At 42.0% G+C, this 25,398-nt stretch overlaps 1 protein-coding gene across 8 annotated transcripts in view; it reads left to right on the forward strand.

The window, feature by feature from the left end:
• Positions 1–23,406, forward strand: part of atpaf1 (ATP synthase mitochondrial F1 complex assembly factor 1) — a 26,856-nt gene extending 3,450 nt beyond the window's left edge. For 4 of the 8 annotated variants that reach the window (XM_061825541.1, XM_061825539.1, XM_061825534.1 and 1 more), the window contains 7 exons: positions 1,944–2,006; positions 2,087–2,149; positions 6,851–6,901; positions 7,067–7,114; positions 10,997–11,092; positions 11,325–11,432; positions 23,095–23,406. In XM_061825541.1, the coding sequence (XP_061681525.1) occupies positions 2,004–2,006; positions 2,087–2,149; positions 6,851–6,901; positions 7,067–7,114; positions 10,997–11,092; positions 11,325–11,432; positions 23,095–23,292 (567 nt within the window). In that variant the 5' untranslated portion in view covers positions 1,944–2,003 and the 3' untranslated portion in view covers positions 23,293–23,406. Of the gene's footprint in view, positions 1–167; positions 399–1,943; positions 2,007–2,086; positions 2,150–6,850; positions 6,902–7,066; positions 7,115–10,996; positions 11,093–11,324; positions 11,433–23,094 lie in introns of those variants that run through there. The other 4 variants (XM_061825535.1, XM_061825540.1, XM_061825536.1 and 1 more) reach the window with 4 other exon arrangements.
• Positions 23,407–25,398: the final 1,992 nt, after the last annotated feature.

The following is a 25,398-nucleotide window of genomic DNA, read 5'->3' on the forward strand; positions in this document are numbered from 1 at the left end:
TTCAACTAATTTTACAATTTACAACCAATATTCTGCAGATGGCACTGTGACACAACTGGTGAGAACATTGGCTTCACAATTTTGAGGACCAAGGTTCAAATCCCCTCCTGTGTGGAGTTTGCATGTTCTCCCCGTGCGTGTTTTTTTTTTTTTTTTTTTTTTTTTCGGGCACTCTGGTTTCGACCCACATCCCAAAGACATGCATTACTTAGAGACTCTAAATTGCCCTTAGGTTGTGATTGTGAGTCTGAATGGTTGTTTGTTTCTATGTGCCCTGTGAGTGGTTGGCAACCTGTTCTGGGTGTACCCGGTGTCATGCCTGAAGATAGCTGGGATTAGCTCCAGCACTCCTGTGGTCCTTGTGAGGATGATGAGCTGGATACATGGATATTCTCCAGGTTATTACTGTAATATCTTGTGTATAATGCATATCCCTCCCCCCTCCCTAAATTGTCAAAAGTCAATAGTGTGCATTCTATCTATAATGGCAAACTGAAAAAACTCAACATTTTACAAATATTTGCTGCTACTTAGTGGTGCTTCTACCTAGTGGTGATGAAATAGTGCAACGCTTTCTTTCCATAATGCCAACCCCATCCATTATCCAAGCCACATATCCGCAAATGGGTCGCGCGAGTGCTGGAGCCTATCCAGGTTAACTTTGGGTGAAAGCGGGGTACACCCTGAACTTGTCGCCAGCCAGTCATTGAGCGCTGAGTCACTGAGTGGAAATTGAACCCAGGCTGCCTGCACCAATGTCAGGCGAGTGTATCACTGCACCATCAGTGACTGTAATGCCACTACCACCTTGAGATTATGAGAAAGATGCACAGTTTTTCTAACATGCCACCACCTCCTAGTGATTGTAAAAAAGTAATAAAAACATTATAGCCTTTTATTCCAATATGATACGGTTATGACTAATTGGAATATGACTGCATGGATGTACACTTGTCCTTATAAAGTTCATACCCTGGCAGAATTTGTGGAATACAAATGTGTGTGTGTGTGTTTTGTTTAATGATAAAGATTTTCTGAAATGCTTGACTGTTTGATTTGAATACCATTCAAATAAAATTAAATGTCCTTGCCCTTTGTTTTTTCTTGAAAGAAATGTACCCATCTGGTTGGATGGGACAAGTACTTTAATTTTCTAAATGAAAGTACGGCTGCGAATTTCAAAATAAGAGTAACTGAATTGAAAAAAAAATTGTTCAAATAGAGTGCCTAACTGGGAAAAAAAAAGGACAGAGCATGCTTAAATGTTTTGAACTTATGGGTAAAAGCAATGTGCGGCATGTGGTGAAGCTGTAAAGGATTGGTCGCATAGTTCTGAGGTCCAGGGTTCAATCCCGGCTCTGCCTGTGTAGAGTTTGCATGTTCTCCCCATGTCTCTTTTGGCCTTCTCCGGGCACTCCGTTTTCATCCTACATCCCAAAAACATGCAACATTAATTGGAAACTCTAAATTGGCCTGAGCTGTTATTGTGAGTGCAACTGTCTGTCTCCATGTGCCCTGCAATTGGCTGGCAGCCAGTTCTGGGTATACCCTGCCTCTAGCCCGTTGACAGCTGGTATAAGCTCCAGCAGTCCTGCGCCCCTTGTGAGGATAAGTGGCTAAGAAAATGGATGGCTGGATTGATGGGTAGAAGCAAAATCATGCAATGTAAAACTCCATTCTATATGGGCAGAGTGGTTTTCCAGGATTTTTCAGTCAACTTTGGGCATGCGTATTATGCATGAGTGTGTATTACACGTGAAAAATTATGCTATCCCACATACTGAAAATGTTACTTTTGAAAGGAAGCCAAAGGTTTTTTAAACCGGTTGTACGCATTTATGCTGAGTACTGTATAGCTGTGTATACTGTGTCGTAGTAGTAGTAGATGCTACTACAGTACGTCAAATTAAAAGATGGACATTTCTTTTGTATTGTCTTTTCAGTTAAAGAAGCGAGACAAGCTGTCGACTGGGAATGGAAAAGCACGAGGTTTTGTGAAAAATATGGTGTGGCTTCATGCTTTTCTTGTTTATGAGGAGGATGATATTTAGGATGACTGAGGCCGTTGTGGCATTCTGTTCTTTAGTCGTTGGGTTCCATCCTCAATCTGGAGCTGATCCAGGACAAGACAGGTGAAGAGATTGCAGAGGTGAGACAGAGGTGGATGAGTGTGTATCAGTTATTTTTAGTTAGTTGCATTGCAAAAAACAAAAAAATCAATTTACAGACAAAAAAATAAAAGTTGAATTTACAGAATGGGAAAATGTGGCAGATCAGCATTTTGACTAAATCCCTTTCATCAACTGATGTGGCAAAAGTTACTCAATTTTTCTTCACTTTCTTCCAGAGACGTGTAACCAACTGTCTATTCCATACTATTAACCTTGTTCTTAATGTGAATTAATATATTGCCATTCCCATCTGTAATCTGGTCATTTTAAATCTCAAGTCCTGTGAAAAAATATTTGGAAATTCTTAGATGTTTGCGCATTTTCCCCACTTAGGTGTTGAGGATCATCAAAGACATAACTTAAAATGCTGTTTTTAAGGGTAATTTCACTTGAGAAAAAAATCTATTAAAAAATACCTGGTCCTGTGGTAAAACATGATGTCTGCCTAATAATTGTTTGGGCAATCCTCAGCAGCAACAACTGAAATAAAACCTTCTCGCAAGGAGCCAATTGCAGTGTAAATAGAAACCACCATTCGCTATGACATTCACACCTTTTATTTCTATTGATTTAACAAGCCTTTTAAAAAATGTACTATTATAAAGAGACATAGTATCATATATATGAGACAGTTTGATTGTCACCTTCAATAGACAGTATGTTGAATTATACAGAAAGTAAATGCAGGCGTTTACTTTCCGACGAATTCCTCTTCCGTACAAACAGCTTGTATTGTTTACTTGCCTGGACGTCATTGAGGTAGGCATCATGTAAATAAATTAAATATTCATCTATCTAGTTTCTCTTTCTCTCTCGCCCTTTCCCTTGCGCTCTCTCTCGCTTCCACTGCTCCTTTTATATCCCCTTTCCTTTTTAAAAATGTATATATGTTTTTCTTTTAAATTCAATACTCTATTTTTAAATGTAAGTCAGTCAATCTCTCCTTCCTGTTTTCCTTGCCTTCTCTGGACTCTTGCCTCCTTCGCTATCAAAAAGACAGTGCAGTTAACAGTATGTTTGCATGTGTAATATTGACTCAAAATAGAAAGCATTTATTGTTGTTTTCACAGGTAATGTATTTTTTTCTGCAGGAAGAACTGCAGAAAGTTGCTCATTTGTGGAATACCCACATTATCCACAACAGCAGAAATGCAGTAGCTCAAAGTTTACGTCCAATGTTGCTGTATACCATCCCTCATCTTCTTGGAGGGCAAGATAAATTATAACAGCTCAGTCATGAGGCACTGCAGGCTGGTAAACAAGAATGTCAACAGAGAGGACCATATCTTTGTGATGAGACTGTATTCAACTTGTGCTGCCTTATGACAGAAAATTTCTTGCACTCACTCATAACAGCAGATGTGGCAATTGAGCTGTGTCTTTTCCTGAGAGCAGACATACTTAAAAATCTATCAATGAATATTTTTAGGTTAATCGCGACAATTGTCAGACAAAACATCCATCCTTCAGGCTCACACATTTTAAATTATTGGATGTCTGACAAATCATCCATCCATCCATTTTCTGTACAGGTTACCCTCACAAGGGTCCCAGGCCTGCTGGAGCCTATCCCAGCTGACTGAGCAAGAGGTGGGTTACACGCTAAACTGGTCGCTAGCCAATAGCAACGCACAGATAGACAAATCATTTTTTCTGAAATTATAATAGCTCTGAAATTAAAGGGTGTCATCACAGAGAGGTTTATGTATTATAAAAGAAATTTATCTGAATGGAGCAACAGGTGTATTAAAATTTATGACATGAAAATGAAAGCTGAACAGAAATCCAACATGTCAGTGTATTTAAAAATGTGGCGCTGTTGGTGAGGTCATGTTTACATGACGTACTTATTGAGAACGGGCACCCAATCCTCTTTTTTTACATTTATTTATTTATTGATACCACAAGCTGTGTTTATGTGGCAACCAGTTCAGGGTGTGCATTACCTCTCACCTGAAGTTATCTTGGGCATCAATACAGCTGTGACCCTTTTGAGGATAAGATGTAAAGAGAATTTATGGATGATACGACATGCATTTTTTTTAAACTCTGATGTCTCCAATATGGATTGATTGGAAAGTTGTTTTCTTTTATCATTTATATATAGCCTCTTACTAAAATCTTTAATTGAACTGCTGAAATTCATTTAAAAAAATTGACAAATGACTAGAGATTGGAAAATTAAAACTGTTTTTACATGTTCATGTTTTTCTACATTTCTCATTTATAAAGAAACAAGATAGGTCTTCACATTTCACCCATCCTGATTACAAATAAAAATAAAGCAAGAATTAATCATCAGTTCCCCATTTGCAACTATATTTCCAATTCCATTTTTATTTTGGTCACAACATGCAGAACAGCAGTCACGAATTGTATCTCTACAAAACGGTGTACAACCAGACTCTTGGGGAGATTTAATACATTAACTTTTTTGGACTCTTTGTACACATCAAGCATTCTTGTTCCCCCTCCATTGCGTTTCCTTATTTGTTTACCTTCATGAACCCGCCCCAACTAAACTTTCCTGGTCGGCTTGTATGCCCATTTGTTGTTTTTTGTGTAGGTTCTTTTCCGCTTTGCAGTTGTAGTCACCTCATGGTTGCTTTCATTATCCTCATTCCCAACACCCATCTTTTTCTTGAGCTTTTCAAGCAGTGAATTTATATACGATTCTCTTTTTCTTTTATTTGCACCTTTGTTTTCCCAAACAAAAGCATTTTGCTGCTATTCAATCTCCATATGTTGGGATGTAGTCAGCCAGACTTTTGTTGACTCGGGGCAATTTGGAGTCACCAATTCATGCAATTTTTAGGGATGTGGGAGGAAAAACCGGAGTGGCTGGAGAAAACCCACAGAGGGATGGGAAGAACAGACAAACGCCACACAGATGGGGCCGGGATTGAAACCCGATCCTCAGAACTGTGAGGCCAACTCTACAGCTATTCCACCGTGCTGCCACGAAAAAACATGAAAAAATTGGAAAAACATAACTTCTATTACATAGATTTCATCTAACCTTTTTTGGGAATGTCACCCCTGTTAAATGAGGGAACAGTGTATTTTTCATGGCATTCTACTGTATATGGAAACACATTACAGTATATATCGTGACCAGCTCCAGTATTATGACCTCTTGGTCAATATAACAGCCGTATTAAATGTTCTACCTTTATAACATAATAATTGGGCCCCCAACCGACATGGATTTTTTTCAAGGTTAATTCCAATATTTAGCAGGATAATATTCTGATAAACTTATTTGGCTGATCAGAAAAATAAGTGACTTCTTGCACCCTTTCTTACTTGAAAAAAAATAATGAATTACAGGTACAGGTGTCCAGGGCGGCACAGTGAATCAGCTGGTAAAGCGACGGCCTCACAGCTCTAAGGACCCGGGTTCGATCCCAGCCCTGCCTGTGTGGAGTTTACATTCTCCTCGTCTCTCCGTGGGTTTTCTCCGGGAACTCCGGTTTCCTCCCACATCCCAAAAACATGCAATATTAATTGAACACTAAATTGCCCCTCGGTGTGGTTGTGAGTGTGGCTGTTTGTCTCTATGTGCCCTGCGATTGGCTGGCAACCAGTTTAGGGTGTACACCGCCTCCTGCCCGTTGACTGCTTGGATAGGCTCCAGCACTCCCAATGACGCTTGTGAGGAAAAGCGGCAAAAGAAAAACGGATGGATGGAAAATATTGTCCAAATATATTGTCAGGAGCTTGGTCATGCCACTGTGTCACACGGGTCTGCTCTTGTGGCAGCAGCTTTTTCACCTGCGTCTATTTGATGTTAATTATGTCATGCATTTAAGACTCGTCTGTCTTGTCGTTTGTTTGGGCACATAGAGACAGCCGCACCCACAATCACACCTAGGGGCAATTTAGAGTGTACAATTGTTGTATGTTTTTGGAATGTTGGAGGAAATCTGAGTGCCCGGAGGAAACCCACCCAGGCACAGGGAGAACATGCAAACGCCAAACAGGCAGGTCCAGGATTGAACCCGGGACCTCAGAACTGTGAGGCCAACGCTTTACCAGCTGATCCACCGTGCCGCCCACTCTGTTAATGTCATTCAAAATTGAACATATTGTTTGGGCCCAATCGATAAAAGGACCAACTGATTAAATTGGCTGGTATTAGCCGTTTCTGAAATGAGCAGAAATCAGCTCAGATAGTTGCATATTTTTTGAAACATTGTTGTAAAGTTAAATATTTGTCATGGGCAAAGGAGAGGGGTAGGACCAGAGACTCAAGGACATGGTTTAGATCAGGGGTGTCAAACTCATTTTCGTTGCAGGCCACATTGTAGATAGTTTCCCTCTGAGGGCCGTTATGACAAAAATCTTTCACCTCATGATATTTAAACATGAAAATTATGAAATAGTTTTGTAATCTGAAATCAAAGGTAATGGCTTTTTCAACTATTGTATGGTAACAAAAACACTTGCAATATCACAAAAAACATGGAGCACAGAAAAACAAGACGAGACTATGGGGTGCAAAAATAGCCGGAATGTGGCAACGAGCCACATAGACTCACAAGAACTCTGTACTCACGCAACAAACTACAGTTAATGATGGTTGTTTTTGTTTCGTCTTATTTTTTGATTGATTGATATATTGATTAACTTCATTGTGGGAGTTCTGTTGTCTTTACACTGCTGTTTATGTTGCTTAGCTCTGGATGAAGTATTATGCCACAAAGGATACCATCAGCGCTGTCATTCCAGTGAGTGCAACACTTGAAAATTGATCTAAATTTTTTACATTTGTTTGACACTGTAATTAATTCAGTTAATTTTTAATGCTTCTTCTTTTCCTGCATGGAACTTAATATCACATGAATAACTTAAAACAATGATGTTTATAAGATGGGGTTTTCTTCAATTTACAGAGTCACACATTCGAAGTCATTGTTGCCCGAGCACAGTTGTGTTCAATGGTAAGATCCCTTTTGTTTTTCAAGCATGTTAATGATACCGTTAGTCACTACAGTACATTACATTTTCAATGTATTTCGTGTTCTCAAGCTGTAATCAATCTGTTGGGTTTGGTTCAGGTTCCATGCAGTTCTACAATTCCATTGCTTTTACCTTCATCGCGGTACTATACCACTTTTTTAGACACAAAGTTGAGCAATACATGGGGTGGCGCTACAGTGGGACGAATACTGTCTCAGCAGTTCTTGTGACAGGTTCGTGCTTCCTTAGAAGCCACAAGAAGTGCATTCTGTGCAGGGCTTTTTTGAGGATGGAGTTGACGTTTGTTTCCCACTTCAGGTCATGTGAGACCGTAATTCCCAAGAACTTGAAGGTCTTGACGGTTGACACAAGATAGTTTGATGCCGTGAGGGGCCACTGTAATGAACATGTCCACAAACATTTCAATAGTCTTAAGTGTGTTCAGCAACATTTCTACAGTGTTAAGTGTGTTCAGCTTGAGGTTTTGTAGGCCACACCAAATCTCGAGCCTCTGTACTTCCTGTCGATACGCAGACTCATCGCTGACTTTGATGAGTCTGTTGACTGGTGTCATCTGAGAATTTAAAGAGTTTGACCGACGGGTGCCTCGAGATGCAGTCGTTTGTGTCGAGCAAGAAGAGCAGTAGGTAGAGAACACAACCTTGGGATACCCCGGTGCTGATAGTGCGTGTGGATGAAGCGGTGTCAACCAGCTGCACCTGGTGTGTTCTGCCTGACAAGAAGTTATATAGTTGCAGATGGCAGGGGAGACGCTGGGCTGGAGAAGCTTGGAGGAGAGGAGTTTGGGGATGAGGGTGTTGAACGGAGAGTTTTAGTCCACAAACAGGATCCTCTCATAGGTTCACTCATTGTCAAGGTATTCAAGGATGAAGTGCAGACCCATGTTGACTGCATCATCTGCAGACCTGTTTGCTCTTTAGGCAAACTGCATTGGGTCCAGCTTTTGACCTGATGGATTGCAACGCTCTTGAGGTTGTCCAACATGAGGCATTCAAGGGACTTCATGACCACAGATGTCAAGGCAATAAGCCCGTAGTCATTTGGATCCGAGATTGCTGGTTTCTTGGGGACCAGGATGATGCTGGAGTGTTTGAAGCATGTTGGTACTTCACACAGTTCTAGAGACCTGTTGAAGATCTTTGTGAAGAGTGGAGACCAGCCTCACATCTCGTTCATGGATGGTCAACGGCGGAGTCAGAGATGGTGAAGTGGGTCAGTGGCTGGCCAATGTCCACTTGGGCAATGACAGTGAGACATGGAAGGGCTTGATTGGGAAGAATGCCCCCGCCACCCCCAATCATAACCCGAGTGGTGTTCTGTTATTGGACTTCTGTGCTCATCATGGATTGTCCATAACGAACACCATTTTCTGGCACCAGGATACCCTGGGTCGTAGCTCGATGATCGACTTTGTTCTCGTGTCCTCGGACTTGCGACCGCATGTCCTGGAGACTCTGGAGGAGAGAGGGGCGGAGCTGTCACCTGATCACCACCGGGTGGTGAGTTGGCGCCAATGGTGATGGAAGATATCAGTCCAACGTGGCAAGCCCAAACGTATTGTGAGGGTCTGCTGGGAACGGCTGGGAAATTCCCCTGTCAAAAGGAATTTCAACTCACACCTCTGAAAGAACGTTGCCCATGTTCCGTGAGAGGCGGGGGATATTGCGTCTGAGTGGACAATGTTCTGCGTCTCCATTGCTGAGGCAGCCGACCGGAGCTGTGGCCATAAATAAGTCGGTGCCTGTTGTGGCAGCAACCCACGCACACATTGGTGGACACGAACTGTGAAGGATGCTGTCAAGCTGAAAAAGGAGTCCTATCGGTCATTTCTGGCCTGTGGGACTCCCGAGGAAGCTGATAGGTACCGGCTGGCCAAGCGGAAGGCAGCTTCGGTGGTCACTGAGACAAAAACCCAGTGTGGAAAGAATTCGGAGAGCATGGAGAATGACTTCAAGACCACTTCGAGGAAATTCTGGTCCACCGTCCAGCAGTGCACCGTCAACACTCAATATTCGTAATGGGGCACTGCTGACCTCAACTCGGGATGCTGTGAGTCGGTGGAGAGAATACTTCGAAGACTTCCTCAATTACACCAACACCCCTTCCCAAGAGGAAGCTGAATCTGGGCTCTCTGAAGCGGGCTCTTCTATATCTGGGGTTGGGGTCACTGAGGTGGTTAAAAAGCTGCTTGGTGGCGGGGGCTCACAAGTGGGTGAGATTCGCCCTGAGTTCATAAGGGCTCTGGATGTTGTGAGGCTGTCCTGCGTGACATGGTTCTGCGACATCGGGGACAGTGCCTTTGGATTGGCAGACTGCGGTGGTAGTCCCCCTTTTTAAGAAGGGGGACTGGACTGGAGGGTGTGTTCCAACTATAGGGGGCTCACACTCCTCAGCCTCCCTGGTAAGATCTATTCAGGGGTGCTGGAGAGGAGGGGCCATCAGGAACTCAAATATCAGATTCAGGAGGAGAAATGTGGTTTTCGTCCATGCTGTGGAACAGTGGACCAGTTCTTCACCCTCGCCAGGATCCTTGAGGGTACATGGGAGTTTGACCAACCAGTCTACATGTGTTTTGTGGACTTGGAGAAGGTGTTCAACCATGTCCTGTGGGGGGTTCTTCGGGAGTATGGGCAATCGAACCCCCCTTTTCGGTCCCTATACGACTGCTGTCAGTTTGGTCCGCATTGCCGGCAATAAGACAGACACATTTCTGGTGAGAGTTGGACTCCACCAAAGCTGCCCTTTGTCAACGATTTTGTTGATAACATTTACGGACAGAATTTCTTGGCACAGCCTGGGTGTAGAGGGGGTCTAGGCGTTTGGTGCCCTCAGCATCACATCTCTGCTCTTTGGAGATGATGTGGTTCTGTTGGCTTCATCAAGTCGTGATCTCCAACTCTCACTGGAGCGGTTCGCAGCAGAGTTTGAAGCGGATGGGATGAGAATCAGCACCTCCAAATCTGAGACCATGGTCCTCAGTCGGAAAAGGGTGCTGTGTCCTCTCCGGGTCGCAGATGAGCTGACCCCAAGCGGAGTAGTTCAAGTATCTCGGGGTCTTGTTCACGAGTGAGGGAAGAATGAAGTGGGAGATCCACAAGCAGATCAGGACAGTGTCTGCAGTGACACTGTAGAATTTTATTATTTTGGTGATTTGTGCTGACATTTGACCCGATGGATTGGATTTTTTCACTAAAATAACAGGCAAACGCATTGCATTTATTGGCACATGGATAAAGCAAAAGAGAGACCATAAATAGGAGACCAGCTTGCTAGAACGCACCTTTATATGGGTGCGATCGTTGTATCTGTCACACCTGAATCAAGCGAGGAGATGGTTGACAGGCTGACGTTTTTGTTTTTTTGTTTTTTTTTTCTGGGGCACGCCGTCACGGAATCAACCAAAACTGCCTCGGTGATCAACACATTGAGCACCCCTGCCTTACACTGTTTATTAGTGCTTTGAGTATCCGTAACCTTGAGTTTCACTTAGTTTCTCTACTCTGTCCTGTGAATGTTTACATTATTTTCAATAGCAAGATGAAAACATGGGCATTCGTTTGATCAGACTGATTATTCTCGTGTTTAAAAAGCAGAACACTTTCAGAAATTTGGAAGAGTTCACATATTGTTTCCTCTCACTACGTCAACAGAAAATTGTGTCTTTCATACAACTCGTGGTTTGGAAAAAATAAAAACACGATCCAACTCTACTGTTATAATAAGACTGTATTAAACATACTAAACTGTGCTGTTTGATGTAATAAAGATGAGTTTTGCAAGGTGGGACAAACGCATATACTCTCTTGTCATAATTGTTATTTGTGTCCTTATTTTGTCCCCAGTTCTTATTTGCGTTGCCACAGAACGAGGGGTATGAATTCTTTGTTGGTCAATGGTCCGGCCACGAGCTCCATTTCACCTCCCTTGTCAACATTCAGGTGAGTAAAACACGTATCAATTAAGTAGATGCATGCATGCTAAGGACATCTTTAAAAGACAAAATGGAAGTTGCCGTATTTCTTCATTTAAATCACGCATGCCAGCTGATGATATAAAAAAATACAGAAAAAAGAAGCTTCGGGGAAAAATGTGACCTGTCTTTTGCTACTTAATTTATTTCTAGATCAAGGGTCAGAAATTAATGTTCATTGTTTGTCTCCTGTACCACAGACTCATGGAGAGAGTGCTCCTAGTCAGATGATCCTCTACCACTACCCAGACTTGAAAGAGAACAAGGGCATCGTCCTCATGACAGCAGAGTTGGACCCCAGGTTCATAGTAAGTTATGTTTACAGGCAAAATCAATGATTGAGAAATTTCCTTCTGGTATATGAAGTGCAGGTGTCACGTTCCGTTCGAGACTGGACCCAAGAGGTTGTGATGAGCAGTTTATGGAAAAAGGCACAGGTCTTTGAGGTGCACTGGTGAGTTGCTGAGGTCAGTAATGGGTGCCTGGTGGTGAAGATGGCAGGTGGCTTCCTTTGCGGCATCAGTGTAAGGAACACACTGGGAACACTTATGGTAAGGAGAGAAAGAGGTCAGAAAGGAACACAAGGAATGGAGTAAGCTTATGTGGAGACTGAGAAGCCGTGGTACCACTATGAAGGGTGCAATACTGTCAGGTTTACGCAGCTTTTTGCTTAGTCAGGGACAGCTTCTTCAGGGACATGGTCAGTGATGTGTCCAGTGATATAGTATCTGGTCATAGCCAGGCTCACGCAACCCAGGACATTAAAAGTACAATTTTTGAAGGAAGAGGAACTTCTTGTTCGCAAGGAGAACATGGGATGTGTCTCTTTGACAATCTCCAACCCGTTCTGCCCACATCACCAAGAATCCTCTTTTTTATTCCTTAGCGCGGTCCACATCACAACAAAGCAAATGTGACAAACAAAGCAACTGTGACAAAAATAGCCAATGTGAGTCTCTGCGATGTCTTCACCATCCTCGAGAGATCGTCTTCACCATCGTCTCGAGATTTTCAGTCTTTATGTTGTCTGCTGCATCGCTCTCTTATCTTTCCATGGCACCTCACTGTCTGTCTGGTTTCCACGGCACCCAAAGGGAACTTGATTGCATCACATGATCACATTGTTTAAGCACATTATAGCAAAAGTTTCCATGGCACCCAGTAAGCCTCTTGATTGCATCACATTAAGCAAAGGAGCATTAAAAACAACCAAGAGAGCAAATACTGTGAAGAAAATGAGTATTTGAACACCCTGCTATATTACAAGTTCTCCCACTGAGAAATCATGGAGGGGTCTGAAATTTTCATCGTAGGTGCATCTCCACTGTGAGAGAGAGATAATCTAAAAAGAAAAATCCAGAAATCACAATGTAGGATTTTTTTTCACGATTTATTTGTGTGATACAGCTGCAAATAAGTGTTTGAACACCTAAGAAAACCAATGTTAATATTTGGTACAGTCCCCTTTCTTTGCAATTAGAGAGGTCAAACGTTTCCTGGAGTTGTTCACCAGGTTTGCACACACTGTTGGAAGGATTTTGGCCCACTGCTCCACATAGATCTTCTCTAGATCAGACAGGTTTCTGGGCTGTCACTGAGAAACATGGAATTTCAGCTCCCCCCAAAGATTTTCTATTGGGTTTAGGTCTGGAGACTGGCAAGGCCATGCCAGAACCTTGATATGCTTCCTCCGGAGCCACTCCTTGGTTTTCCTGGCTGTGTGCTTCGGGTCATTGTCATGTTGAAAAACCCAGCCACGACCCATCTTCAATGCTCTGACTGAGGGAAAGAGGTTGTTCCCCAAAATTTCACAATACGTGGCTATCGTCTCCTTAATAAAGTGCATTTGTCCTGTCCCGTGAGCAGAAAAACATCACCAAGGGATGATGCTACCACCCCCATGCTTCAGAGTAGGGATGGTGTTCTTGGGATGGAACTCATTATTCGTCTTCCTCCAAACACGGTTATGGAATTATGACCAAAAAGTTCAATTTTGGTCTCATCTGACCACAAAACTTTCTCCCATGACTCCTCTGTATCATCCAAATGGTCTTTGGCAAACTTAAGACGGGCCTTGACATGTGCTGGCTTAAGCAGGGGAACCTTCCGTGGCATGCATGATTTCAATCCATGATGTCTTAGTGTACTACCAACAGTCACCTTGGAAATGGTGGTCCCAGCTCTTTTCACATCATTGGCCAAGTCCTGTCGTGCAGTCCTGGGCTGATTCCTCACGTTTCTAAGGATCATTAGAGACATGATGACAAGAGGCAAGTAATTGTCTTTTTCCTGCTCCACTTCCGGTTTCCAATTGTGGGAGAAAAAAGAAAGCATGCCTCCTCGGCTGGTGAAATCGAAGCTCTGGATCCAACTCTAGATGTCGTCACAAAAAACACACCGCGTCTTCTGTGGCCACTGTTCACCTATGCAATGGCAATGGAAACTCATTAATTGGCCGGCTGGCCGCTTCCATCACTGTTTCTGTGGTAGCGTATCCAAATCATCATGGAGGAATAACTAGGTGATGTGCAAAGTGGTATGTCGGCCCTCTCAAAAACGGGTAACACAGTGTTTATTCTTATGAAGTACCACCACCATCAAAGTCGTAATGTGGAAAGCATAAAAATGCGAGTGCATCAACTATAGCCTGTCACTTACTTCACAACACACGTAGAATTAGCACTTGGCTACTAGTAGCATTGAGACGACCAGACCAAAGCAAGTCAATCATCTCACAATTATTCAGGTGGGGGTCAAATTGCAAAGCTAGTTAATCAGTATTAAAAGTGGTACACATTTGAAAGTACCAATAATGGAATCAATACATGCCCAAGAACCAGAGAAATAATATTTTATAGGTTTCTTCATTATCCCAGAGGCATCAGTTTGTGTATTTTGTCTGGTACCACCAAAAATATTCGGGACTTCAAACTAATGCACTATTGAGTGAAAATTGTTCTGCTTTTTCTGCATTTTAAATTACGATGAGGAGTGTCGTTAACAAAAGGTGTTAATAAAAGGTTGACCTATTCTCTTGCTTTAGTTTTTCATGCAAATGCTGTGGAACCAACTATTAAAAATATTACCATGGTGAAACAGCATTTAGCTATTGTGTGCACAACAATTAAGTTGCCAAAAGAAACGACATCAGCCCCAAGTCTTGAATATTCTTGCACTGTATGCTAAGTTGTACTTTTGACATTTTTTTACTTTTTCCCTCTGACTTAAATTTATATAACCTGTTTTTCTTTGTTTTTGAATGCTTTAAATCAGGGGTGCTCAATGCGTCGATGCAATCTTGGTCGGTCGCGGATGGCGTGCCAAAAAAAGAAAAAAGACGTCAGCCAATGTTCCTTCTAAACTGCGCGATGCAGTCTGCACGCAAAAAAAAAAATCCAATGCAAATTGAAAGTATAACATACAGCTATTCAGTTTGTGGCATTTTACAATGTGAGTCAATGAGTGAGGGATGACTGGTTGTTACATCCAATGGCACAATTCACATACACACTGTAATAAATAAAAATAAGAAGCTTTTAGGCAGCACACGGAACTTTCTCTAAAAGCGACTGCTGCTCCGCCACACTTGCTTTTTCCTATGGGGGCACAAACCAGTGCAATCTGTAGGCCGGTCCCAAGCCCGGATAAATGCAGAGGGTTGCATCAGGAAGGGCATCTGGCGTAAAAACTGTGCCAAACAAATATGAGCGTTTATCTAAAGAATCCCATACCGTATCGGTCGTGGCCCGGGTTAACAACGCCCGCCCTCCCCCGGCACTACTAACCTGCAGGGCGTCGGTGAAAATTCAGCTACTGTGGGTCGAAGACAAAGAAGAAGAGGAAACCGGATCCATCGTCAGAAGAAAAAGAGGAATGCACAGAGCCTACAACTGAGTGTAGGGATTTTGAATGTTGGGACTATGACAGGAAAAGCTCAGGAGTTGGTTGACATGATGATTAGGAGAAAGGTTGATATTCTGTGCATCACAGGGAGCAGGTGGAAAGGTAGTAAGGCTAGAGGTTTAGGAGCAGGGTTTAAATTATTCTACCACGGAGTAGATGGGAAGAGAAATGGACTAGGGGTTATTTTAAAGGAAGAGCTGGCTAAGAATGTCTTGGAGGTGAAAAGAGTATCAGATCGAGTGATGAGACTAAAATTTGAAATTGAGGGTGTTATGTATAATGTGTTTAGCGGCTATGCCCCACAGGTAGGATGTGACCTAGATTTGAAAGAGAAATTCTGGAAGGAACTAGATGAAGTTGTTCTGAGCATCCCAGACAGCGAGAGAGTTGTGATTGGTGCAGATTGTAATGGACATATTGGTAAAGGAAACAGGGGCGATGAAGAAGTGATGGGTAAGTACGGCATCCAGGAAAGGAACTTTGAGGGACAGATGGTGGTGGACTTTGTAAAAGGATGGAGATGGCTGGAGTGAACACTTATTTCCAGAAGAGGGAGGAACATATAGTGACCTACAAGAGCGGAGGTAGAAGCACGCAGGTGGATTATATTTTGTGCAGACGATGTAATCTGAAGGAGGTTACTGACTGTAAAGTAGTGGTAGGGGAGAGTGTAACTCGACACCATAGGATGGTAGTGTGTAGGATGACTCTGGTTGTGGGTAAGAAGATTAAGAAGACAAAGGTAGAGCAGAGAACCAGGTGGTGGAAGCTGAGAAAGGAAGAATATTGTGTGGCCTTTCGGAAAGAGGTGAGACAGGCTCTCGATTGACAGCAGAAGCTCCCGGAAGACTGGACTACGACAGCCAAGGTAATCAGAGAGACAGGCAGGAGAGTACTTGGTGTGTCTTCTGGTAGGAAAGGGGAGGAGGAGACTTGGTGGTGGAACCCCAAAATACAGGGAGTCATACAAGGAAAGAGATTAGCGAATAAGAAGTGGGACACTGAGAGGACCGAGGAGAGGCGAAAGGAGTACATCGAGATGTGACTTAGGGCAAAGGTAGAGGTGGCAAAGGCTAAACAAGAGGCATATGAAGATATGTACACCAGGTTGGACACGAAAGAAGGAGAAAAGGATCTCTACAGGTTGGCCAGACAGAGGGATAGATATGGGAAGGATGTGCAGCAGGTAAGGGTGATTAAGGATAGAGATGGAAATGTGTTGACTGGTGCCAGTAGTGTGCTAAAAAGATGGAAAGAATACTTTGAGAAGTTGATGAATGAAGAAAATGAGAGAGAAGGAAGAGTTGAAGAGGCAAGTGTGAAGGACCAGGAAGTGGCAATGATTAGTAAGGGGGAAGTCAGAAAAGCACTACAAAGGATTAAAAATGGAAAGGCAGTTGGTCCTGATGACATACCGTTGGAGGTATGGAAGCAATTTGGAGAGATGGCTATGGAGTTTTGACCAACTTATTCAACAGAATATTAGCGGGGGAAAAGATGCCTGAAGAATGGAGGAAAAATGTTCTAGTTCCCATTTTTAAGAACAAAGGCGATGTTCAGAGCTGTGGGAATTATAGAGGAATAAAGTTGATGAGCCACACAATGAAGTTATGGGAAAGAGTAGTGGAGGCTAGACTCAGGACAGAAGTAAGTATGGTTTCATGCCTAGGAAGAGTACTACAGATGCATTATTTGCCTTGAGGATGCTAGTGGAAAAGTACAGAGAAGGTCAGAAGGAGCTACATTGTGTCTTTGTGGATCTAGAGAAAGCCTATGACAGATTACCAAGAGAGGAACTGTGGTACTGCATGCGTAAGTCTGGTGTGGCAGAGAAGTATGTTAAAATAGTACAGGACATGTATGATGGCAGCAGAACAATGGTGAGGTGTGCCTTAGGTGTGACAGAGGAATTTAAGGTGGAGGTGGGATGCATCAGGGATCAGCTCTAAGCCCCTTCCTGTTTGCAGTGGTAATGGATAGGCTGACAGATGAGGTTAGACTGGAATCCCCTTGGACCATGATGTTCGCAGATGATATTGTGATATGCAGTGAAAGCAGGGAGCATGCAGAGGAACAATTAGAAAGATGGAGACATGCACTGGAAAGGAGAAGAATGAAGATTAGCCGAAGTAAAACAGAATATATGTGCATGAATGAGAGGGGTGGGGGAAGAGTGAAGCTCCAGGGAGAAGAGATAGCGAGGGTGGAGGACTTCAAATATTTAGGGTCAACAATCCAGAGCAATGGTGAGTGTGGTAAGGAAGTGACGAAACGATCCAAGCAGGTTGGAACAGCTGGTGGAAGGTGTCTGGTGTGTTATGTGACAGAAGAGTCTCTGCTAGGATGAAGGGCAAAGTTTACAAAACCGTGGTGAGGCCGGCCATGATGTACGGACTAGAGACGGTGGGACTGAAGAAACAACAAGAAGCAGAACTGGAGGTCGCAGAAATGAAGATGTTGAGGTTCTCGCTCGGAGTGAGCAGGTGTGATAGGATTAGAAATGAGCTCATTAGAGGGACAACCAAAGTTGGATGTTTTGGAGATAAGATTCGAGAGAGCAGACTTCGATGGTTTGGACATGTTCAGAGGCGAGAGAGTGAGTATATTGGTGGTAGGGTGCTGAGGATGGAGCTGCCAGGCAAAAGGGCGAGAGGAAGAGCAAAGAGAAGGTTTATGAATGTGGTGAGGGAAGACATGAAGGCAGTTGGGGTTAGAGAGGAAGATGCAGGAGATAGGCTAAGATGGCAAAAGATGACACGCTGTGGCGACCCCTAACGGGACAAGCCGAAAGGAAAAGACGAAGACCAACCTTCCCCCGCTCTTAAAGATGGAGACTCATAATTACAAATGTTAAAATACTTAGCAAGCCCATCAATGTGTTTTATAATGACATCGACCACCGCTACTTTAGTTAGCAACACAGTCTGGCAACACAGAGCAAAGACAAGCTAGGCATGCTGCCTATGTTTGTTTACATATATTAATGGAGAAAGTTAAAAAAGAAATGCTGTTGATTTAAGATGCAATGACTGTCGGAGTATGTGAATAATTGAAGGAAAAGTGGGTGGGAAAGGTCTGGTAGAAAGTAGAAAGTGCAGGATAAGATGGTGTGTAATTTTAAAATTCTACCTTGGCACAGCTTGATCCAGGATGAAAGCACAGACAATACAGTACACAAAAAGTAATTCTGTATTTTAATTAAATATAGGAGGCAACAACATTAACCTTAAAACGGTTTGCGAGCATCACCATCACCCCTGTAGGAATAATTGTGATCATAATTATCATACATCTGCTTCCAATAAAGAAATACTTTGCTCTGCTCTAGATAACATGGCAGCCTCCTAGCAGGAGATAGCAAGAACAAAAACATCTAATCATCAGAACTGTTAGAACTGTTGCCTGTTAAAGAAATGATGACCAAACATGTATTCAGCAATCTTCCACACATGCACACGCAGATGAACAAACATGTACACCTTGTTTCAAACTGTTTTGCTTGTCGTCTCCTTTTTGTAACATCCATGTAAATAAGCGTCTTATATAACAAAATAAATAGATGTGCTGAGGAGAAGATAATCAGAGAGTGCAGTGGTGAATTGTATGAGACTATTCCTCTCCTCGCGAGACTTGAACTGGTGTCTTTGCTTCCTTTTTTGTCCTGTTTAATAAATGTCTGATTGGTGAACCTGACATTTACTTGGTCCTTCGAGCCGGATCTCAAGATATCTGAGGTTTCCAGGGGCTGAGTTGACGTCCAGGCAAAGACCGTGGCCACGGCACTTGAGACCCTTTCCGGGACTGGGCCTCGACTTTGCATCTGGAGGCTGAGAGTTGACAAGAAGCCGAGGGAAGTAAAGGCATCTCTAGTGAGTAGGAAACTCCCACACTCATGAGGAATGAGTGAATGCGCGTCTGGGTGACTGAGGCAGAACCAAACCTCGAGAATACTAGTCCCTATCGAGTAGACTAATTAGTCTATAAAACTGAGAAAAGGGCAAGGTGTGTCCTGTATGTGAGCTCCGTGAAAGAGTGCTACAAAATAAAAAAAAGAAAATTTACACCTTTCTAACAGAGAAAGGAGAAATTTATGGAGCTTTATGCGAAAAATTTAATAATTGTGGCCGCAGATGAGGAAGAGAGCAGCCATCTCCCCATCAAAAATGTCACAACTAATGCTCCCAAAGTGCAACTTTTTAATTCATCCCATACGTTTATTGGGAAGAGATGGCTTGCTGAAACTAGGACTGGGTTTAATTCCCTCTCTGACAGGAAAAATAGAAGTAAAAAGAAAAAAAGGAATTACTGGGAGGACAGTTAAATATCTTACAAAATAGGAATCCAGCACTCCATTATTACACCTTAGATATTCCAAACAAACCTCCCACAATAACAGGAGATTTCTTTCTGCAAACAGCTCAAGACATGATTGAACAACCACAAAATGACGTAGGAAGTGACTCATTGCAAGTGACTATGGGGCATTTCAATGGTATTTACATGCATATCGACGGAGAAACCATGGGCAAAGATACTGAAAACTTATAACAGCCCACACCAGACAAAATCATGATTATCTGTACTCGGATGGTATATCAGTCGTGGTGGCACGAACAAGACTGACTGAAAAACTAAATGCATTACATAATGTCCCTCTGAGGGAAACCCGAACTACAACGTGGCCCGCAAGAGAAATGAGTTTGACACCCCTGCACCACACCATCAGGAAAAAAAAATGTAACAAGTTACTGTGCTTTAATAACTTTATTACTGCCATTTGTCTTTTCATCCTATGTCTGTTTATGAATTAACATCTACTGTCCATGCAGTTTTACCCGAACACTGGCATAGACTAAGCAAGAGCTGAATTACATGGACAAAATAGCAGAAACACGTGGATGCACCTTACACACTGTAAAAGGTCATCTCAGCTGAGTCACCCAAAGGGAAAGGTGAGCAAAGTCCAGCGTACGGAGGGTGCAGATTTATAGTATCTGAAAATACCTGAAGGCTGGTGAAGATTTAAAAGACACTTGACTCATTTAGGGGTGACTTGGTCGACATGATTTCAAGATGGCTAAATAATATGATAGCATGTTGGGCTGATATTTTTGTTCATATGCTACTTTTGGACACCTGTAATGCTGACAAAAATACATAACAACAGAACCAATAATTATTCTCAGTCAACTATGCCTACCACACATAAGACAAAGAGGCGGAACCTCATTTCAAATAACATTGATAAACAACTATGTGGGAGTCACCGAGGCATGAGAGGACGACTCCATGTGTGCCTCCCAGTGCATCAGTTCAGCACTTATTCAATTCCTCGGCAGAGTCTAATTGCTGGGGATTCCATCTTTGGGCTTATGCTAAATGAAACCCACACTTTCTTCTCACCATTTACCAATTTAATGCTACCTGAGACCCGAATGCCATACAAAAGAGTACGTATGCTATGAAGGGAGTATTTTAACTGAAAAATTTGAGGAACATTTTTTCATTATTATTATTATCTTTTTTACAAATAGGAAACAAAACTGGTTGTTATTAATGTAGAATGCAGCTAACAAGGTAAACTATAGTTACATCACATGCATGGCACCTGGGCCACTAATGTGTGTCATTCCAACAGAAATCCCAACACAATGTACCCTGGAGGTAATGACTAAAACAACTCCTAACACCACTTGTCAGAAATGGAAAAGTGTTTATCCAACAACTAAGGCAGTAAATGATAAACTGATATTATCTACTAATGTTGCATTGGTTGATTTCTTGTGTGTTAGCTTTACAGGGACAGATTTTAAGGTGGGAAGTCTCACTAAAACATGGTGTCATGATATCCATCTGCAAACTTCCCCACTGTGCCCATGCAGCAATTTGTTGTGGTGGTGTGTTGGTCAAAAGTTGTATGACACACTGATAAATGCAGCAGGAACATGTACACTGGTTTCAGTGCTCTTATCTGTGACTGTGTTTCCATCCAAAGCAGAGGATATACAATTGGCCGCATCCATCTTTGGACCTCCCCTTGGGTTCTCCCGAAGGAAAGATGGAGATCTGACATACATTGATGCAAATGGCATCCCAACTGCATACCAGATGAGTATAAGTTGGTTAACGAGACTGCTGCAGGATGGGAATCCATCTTGTTATGGATAACTCTGAATAAAAACGTTGACAGAATCAACTACATACATTACAATGTACAGAAACTAGGTAATTATACGGAAGCAGGCTTTATTGCCATAAGGGAACAACCTGCTGCAACCTCACTCATGACGTTCCAGAACCACATAGCGGTCAACATGCTCCTGGCCGAGAAGGCTGGCGACTGCTCAATGTTCGGTGACCAGTGTTGTTTACTCCAAATATCACAGCACCTGATGGGTCACGCACAAGGGCCATTCAAGGCCTTCACACCCTGAACCACAAGATGAAGGAGCACTCTTGTGTAAACACATCAGCCAGGTCTGAGTGGTGTGGAAAAAAAAAAAAAAAAGTTTGGCAAATCTAAAAATTTGGTGTTCTCTGTCCTAGTTTCTATTGCTGTTTGCAGCTATTCTTGCATTGTGTGGATGTTGTTGTATTCCCTGAGTAAAGCCATCACTTAACCAACTTATAACCACTGCTATTGTCCTGACAAATTCAAAATTGGCAGAAATATATCCACTATTGGCACAACAGAGTAATGACAGTAATATTGTTGACCACGATGATGACGTTATGACTTCTCTTCCAGACCTGTTCTCTGATCCAGAAGATTACAAGTAATTAGTGCTATATTTTCCTCCGAGTGTAAGCCGAAAGGGTGATCTATTAGATGATATAAGGATTTGAGCAAATGTAGGATAAACAGGAGGATAATGTAGAAATAATTGTAAATGATATTAAGTAACTGCTTCTGACTCCAATGAAGAAATGCTTTGCTCTGCTCCAATTCAGTTACTGCTCTGCCTGCAACGAAGAAATGCTTTGCTCTGCTCCAATTCAGTGACTGTTTCTGCCTGCAATGAAGAAATGCTTTGCTTTGCTTTGCTACAGTTCAGTTACTGTCTCTGCCTGCAATGAAGAATGCTTTGCTCTGCTCTAGAAAACGTGGTAGCAAATGTAGGATAAACAGGGGGGAAATGTAGGAATAATTGTAATCATAATTATCATACATCTGCTTCCTTTAAAGAAATGCTTTGCTCTGCTCTAGATAACGTGGCAGCCTCCTAGCAGGAGATAGCAAGAACAAAAACATCTAATCATCAGAACTGTTAGAACTGCTGCCTGTTAAAGAAATGATGATCACACATGTATTTAGCAGTGTTCCACACATGGACACGCACATGAACAAACATGTACACCTTGTTTGAAACTGTTTTGCTTGTGGTTTTGTAACATCCATATAAATAAAACAAATAAAACAATAAAAATGTAACTTAAAACTAAATAAATAGAGGTGCTGGGGAGAAGATAATCATAGAGTGCAGTGGTGAATTGTACGAGACAGTTCCTCTCCTCGCTCCTCGCGAGACTTGAACTGGTGTCTTTGCTTCCTGTTTAATGAATGTCTGATTGGTGAACCTGACAACCCCCAAAGCAGCTTCAAAAGTAGATCTTGGGGTAAAAAAGTCTGGGCACCCCTGCTTTAAATCATGTAATGCACATTGAGTTACTTTGTGTATAAAGTGCGCGATACATATAAATTTGTGATGTTTTGCTCTTTCTGGTGCTTTAACCACTGGGGGGTATTTTGCACACATAAGATTTGCTTAAAAGGGTTATAATGATGCGACACTGTTTGCCTGTATATGGAGTTTTGCATTGTTTTTTTCCCACACCAAGGTAAATAGATGAGATAAACTGGATGACTTACATCTCAAGGTACCACTGTAATTTTTTTTTTTTAATTACCAAAGGTCATCTTTTGGAAGATCTTTTTATTTACATTGATTAAGGCGAAATAATTTACAATCTGAACAAGTCAAAGGTTGACCATCTTACTGTATTAACTGTATTTTTTATTTTATTATTGTTTTCTTCTAACATTAAAATGAATCTCCTTTCTGTCAGACTGTCTCCCAGGCTCAGTGTTTGGCCAATCAGGTGCAGCTCTTCTATGGTACGAAGAAGCAAGAGACGTTTCGGTTGGTAGAGACGTTTAACCACCATCCAGCAGAGTTTAAACACATGTTGGTGATTGCAGAGCTGGAGCAGAGTGGCATAGGAACTGTTCTCATGCCTACATCCTCACAGAAAGAGAAGCACTAAGCAGTTTGATGACAGGGACTCTGCATGGAATCTCACTTCAGTTCAGAAGTAATCTTATCCAGTTATGATGTTGTTGGACGCCTGGAATTGAAATAAATAAACTGAAGCAACACAGACTGGTTCATGTGCACATTTTTTAGGACAGCAGTTTCAGAGTACCCACCCTATTCCGAATCCTTAGAGGGAATGTTGGAGAGCGCTCCCTCTGGGGACGCCATCATTCTGCTAGGGGACTTCAATGCCAACATGGGCAAAACAGTGAGACCTGGAAGGATGTGGTTGTGAACAACAGCGCCCCCCAATCAGAACCTGAGGGATGTTCTGTTACTGGACATCTGTGCTCATCACGGATTATCCATAACGAACACCATGTTCAGGCATAAGGGAGTCTACATATGCACTTAGCACCAGGACACCGGAGCTCGCAGTTCAATGATCGACTTTGTAGTCGTGTCATCAGCAGTGATGAAAGTCCTCCGGATTTTACCGGAATTCCGGATTTTTTAATTTTCATGAAAATTGATCCGGAAATTTGAGGAAGATTTGCCTAAAATTAATCCAGATATTATTTGACAACATTGAACAAACATGCATTTGAGTTCGTTGTTCTGCTTTCACTTGACATTAATTTACGTGTTTATTTCATTAACATGGTTCATTAAACAAGCCTGCTGCAAAATAACCGGTATTCACCCAAAAACAGGAAATGCAAGTTAACCATACTGAGCATGTAGGAAAGTGCATGTTCAGAACTGCTTCAGGTAATGCGGGCGCGTTTACGTCGAAAGTCATCAACATCATGAGCCATGTCAAAGGAAATTCAGTTACACCAGGAATGCTCATTGCGCCAATCGAAGGCAGTCTGACGGCATTAAAAAAAAAAAAAAACCTCAGGTGTGGCCAATACGTCTAGCGCGTGCACATAAAGGCGCGTTCTCGCAAGCCGGCCTCCTATTTACAGCAGTCCCGTGGTGCGTGCCCCCCCCACACACAACAATACATCACGATTGCCAACCTGGAATGTTTGTTCCAATGTATCGCTAGCATGTTGCCACGAAAACTTTCAGCATTTTCAAAACATTGCCAGTATAGACCGTTCGTGTTTATTCCTTGACAGGCCAGTGCATTTAACTTTTCTTCAGATAAAGTTTGACAAATCAAGAATTTTTATTAAAGAAAATTTTAAAATACCGTTTTATATCATGTTCTACTAATATCAGTTGAAAGTGGAAATGATCACTTCTGAGTTTTAAATTTTTGTTTTCTATTTTAGTTGCGTATTTGTTTATTTTAATTTTAGTTTACGGTTATATTAATCCAGTAAGTTATTTTAACGCCATCCCTAATCACACCCTATCTGTGAGCATGACTGACCACACCCTTACATTTTTCAAATGTGAGTAACTGTGTGCGTGTGTGTATGTGTATAAATAAATATATATATATATATATTAAAGACAACTCATTATACTATTAGTATTACTAGATCTATATCTGAGATAATGAGCAATGCGGTCAAGTGTATCAGTACAACGCGACATAAGTTTGACACTTAAACGTTAATAGTAATTACTACAGATCAACTTCAATTCAACTTCATCCTGGCCACCAGCTCTTCCACCTCCTTCCATCGAGTAAGCGCTACCAATCAATGCATGTCAAAACTAGCAGGCATTTAAACTTTTTTTTTCCCCTCTGCCAATTAAGTCCTTAAATTCTTGATCAGCAAACCTAATATTTTCTGCTTTGTGCCATTGTTAGGACACACCCTTACATCCTGCTTGTCCAATCAGTATTAGTAACATGTACTGCAGACTTTCCCTTTGCACAACTGTCATTGCACATTTATATGCCAAAATACATTACATATCCCCCTTTAAGGAGTTCCCAAAACTCATTACCAACTCATGACAACACAGTATTAACCCAATAAATAGACTATTAACCACAATTTGGGAGAATCTAATTGATCAAGGATTCCTACAAATGGTCAGAGCCATCTACTTAAAGGTCAACTTACACGTAAAGCATGATTTTTAGTATGTTTTCAATTTAAAAAAAAAAAAAAGTAGCCAGAATGGACCCATACGTTTTTTCACCAAACTC

Source organism: Syngnathoides biaculeatus, chromosome 7 (genome assembly GCF_019802595.1).
Source record: "Syngnathoides biaculeatus isolate LvHL_M chromosome 7, ASM1980259v1, whole genome shotgun sequence".
Taxonomy (NCBI): domain Eukaryota; kingdom Metazoa; phylum Chordata; class Actinopteri; order Syngnathiformes; family Syngnathidae; genus Syngnathoides; species Syngnathoides biaculeatus.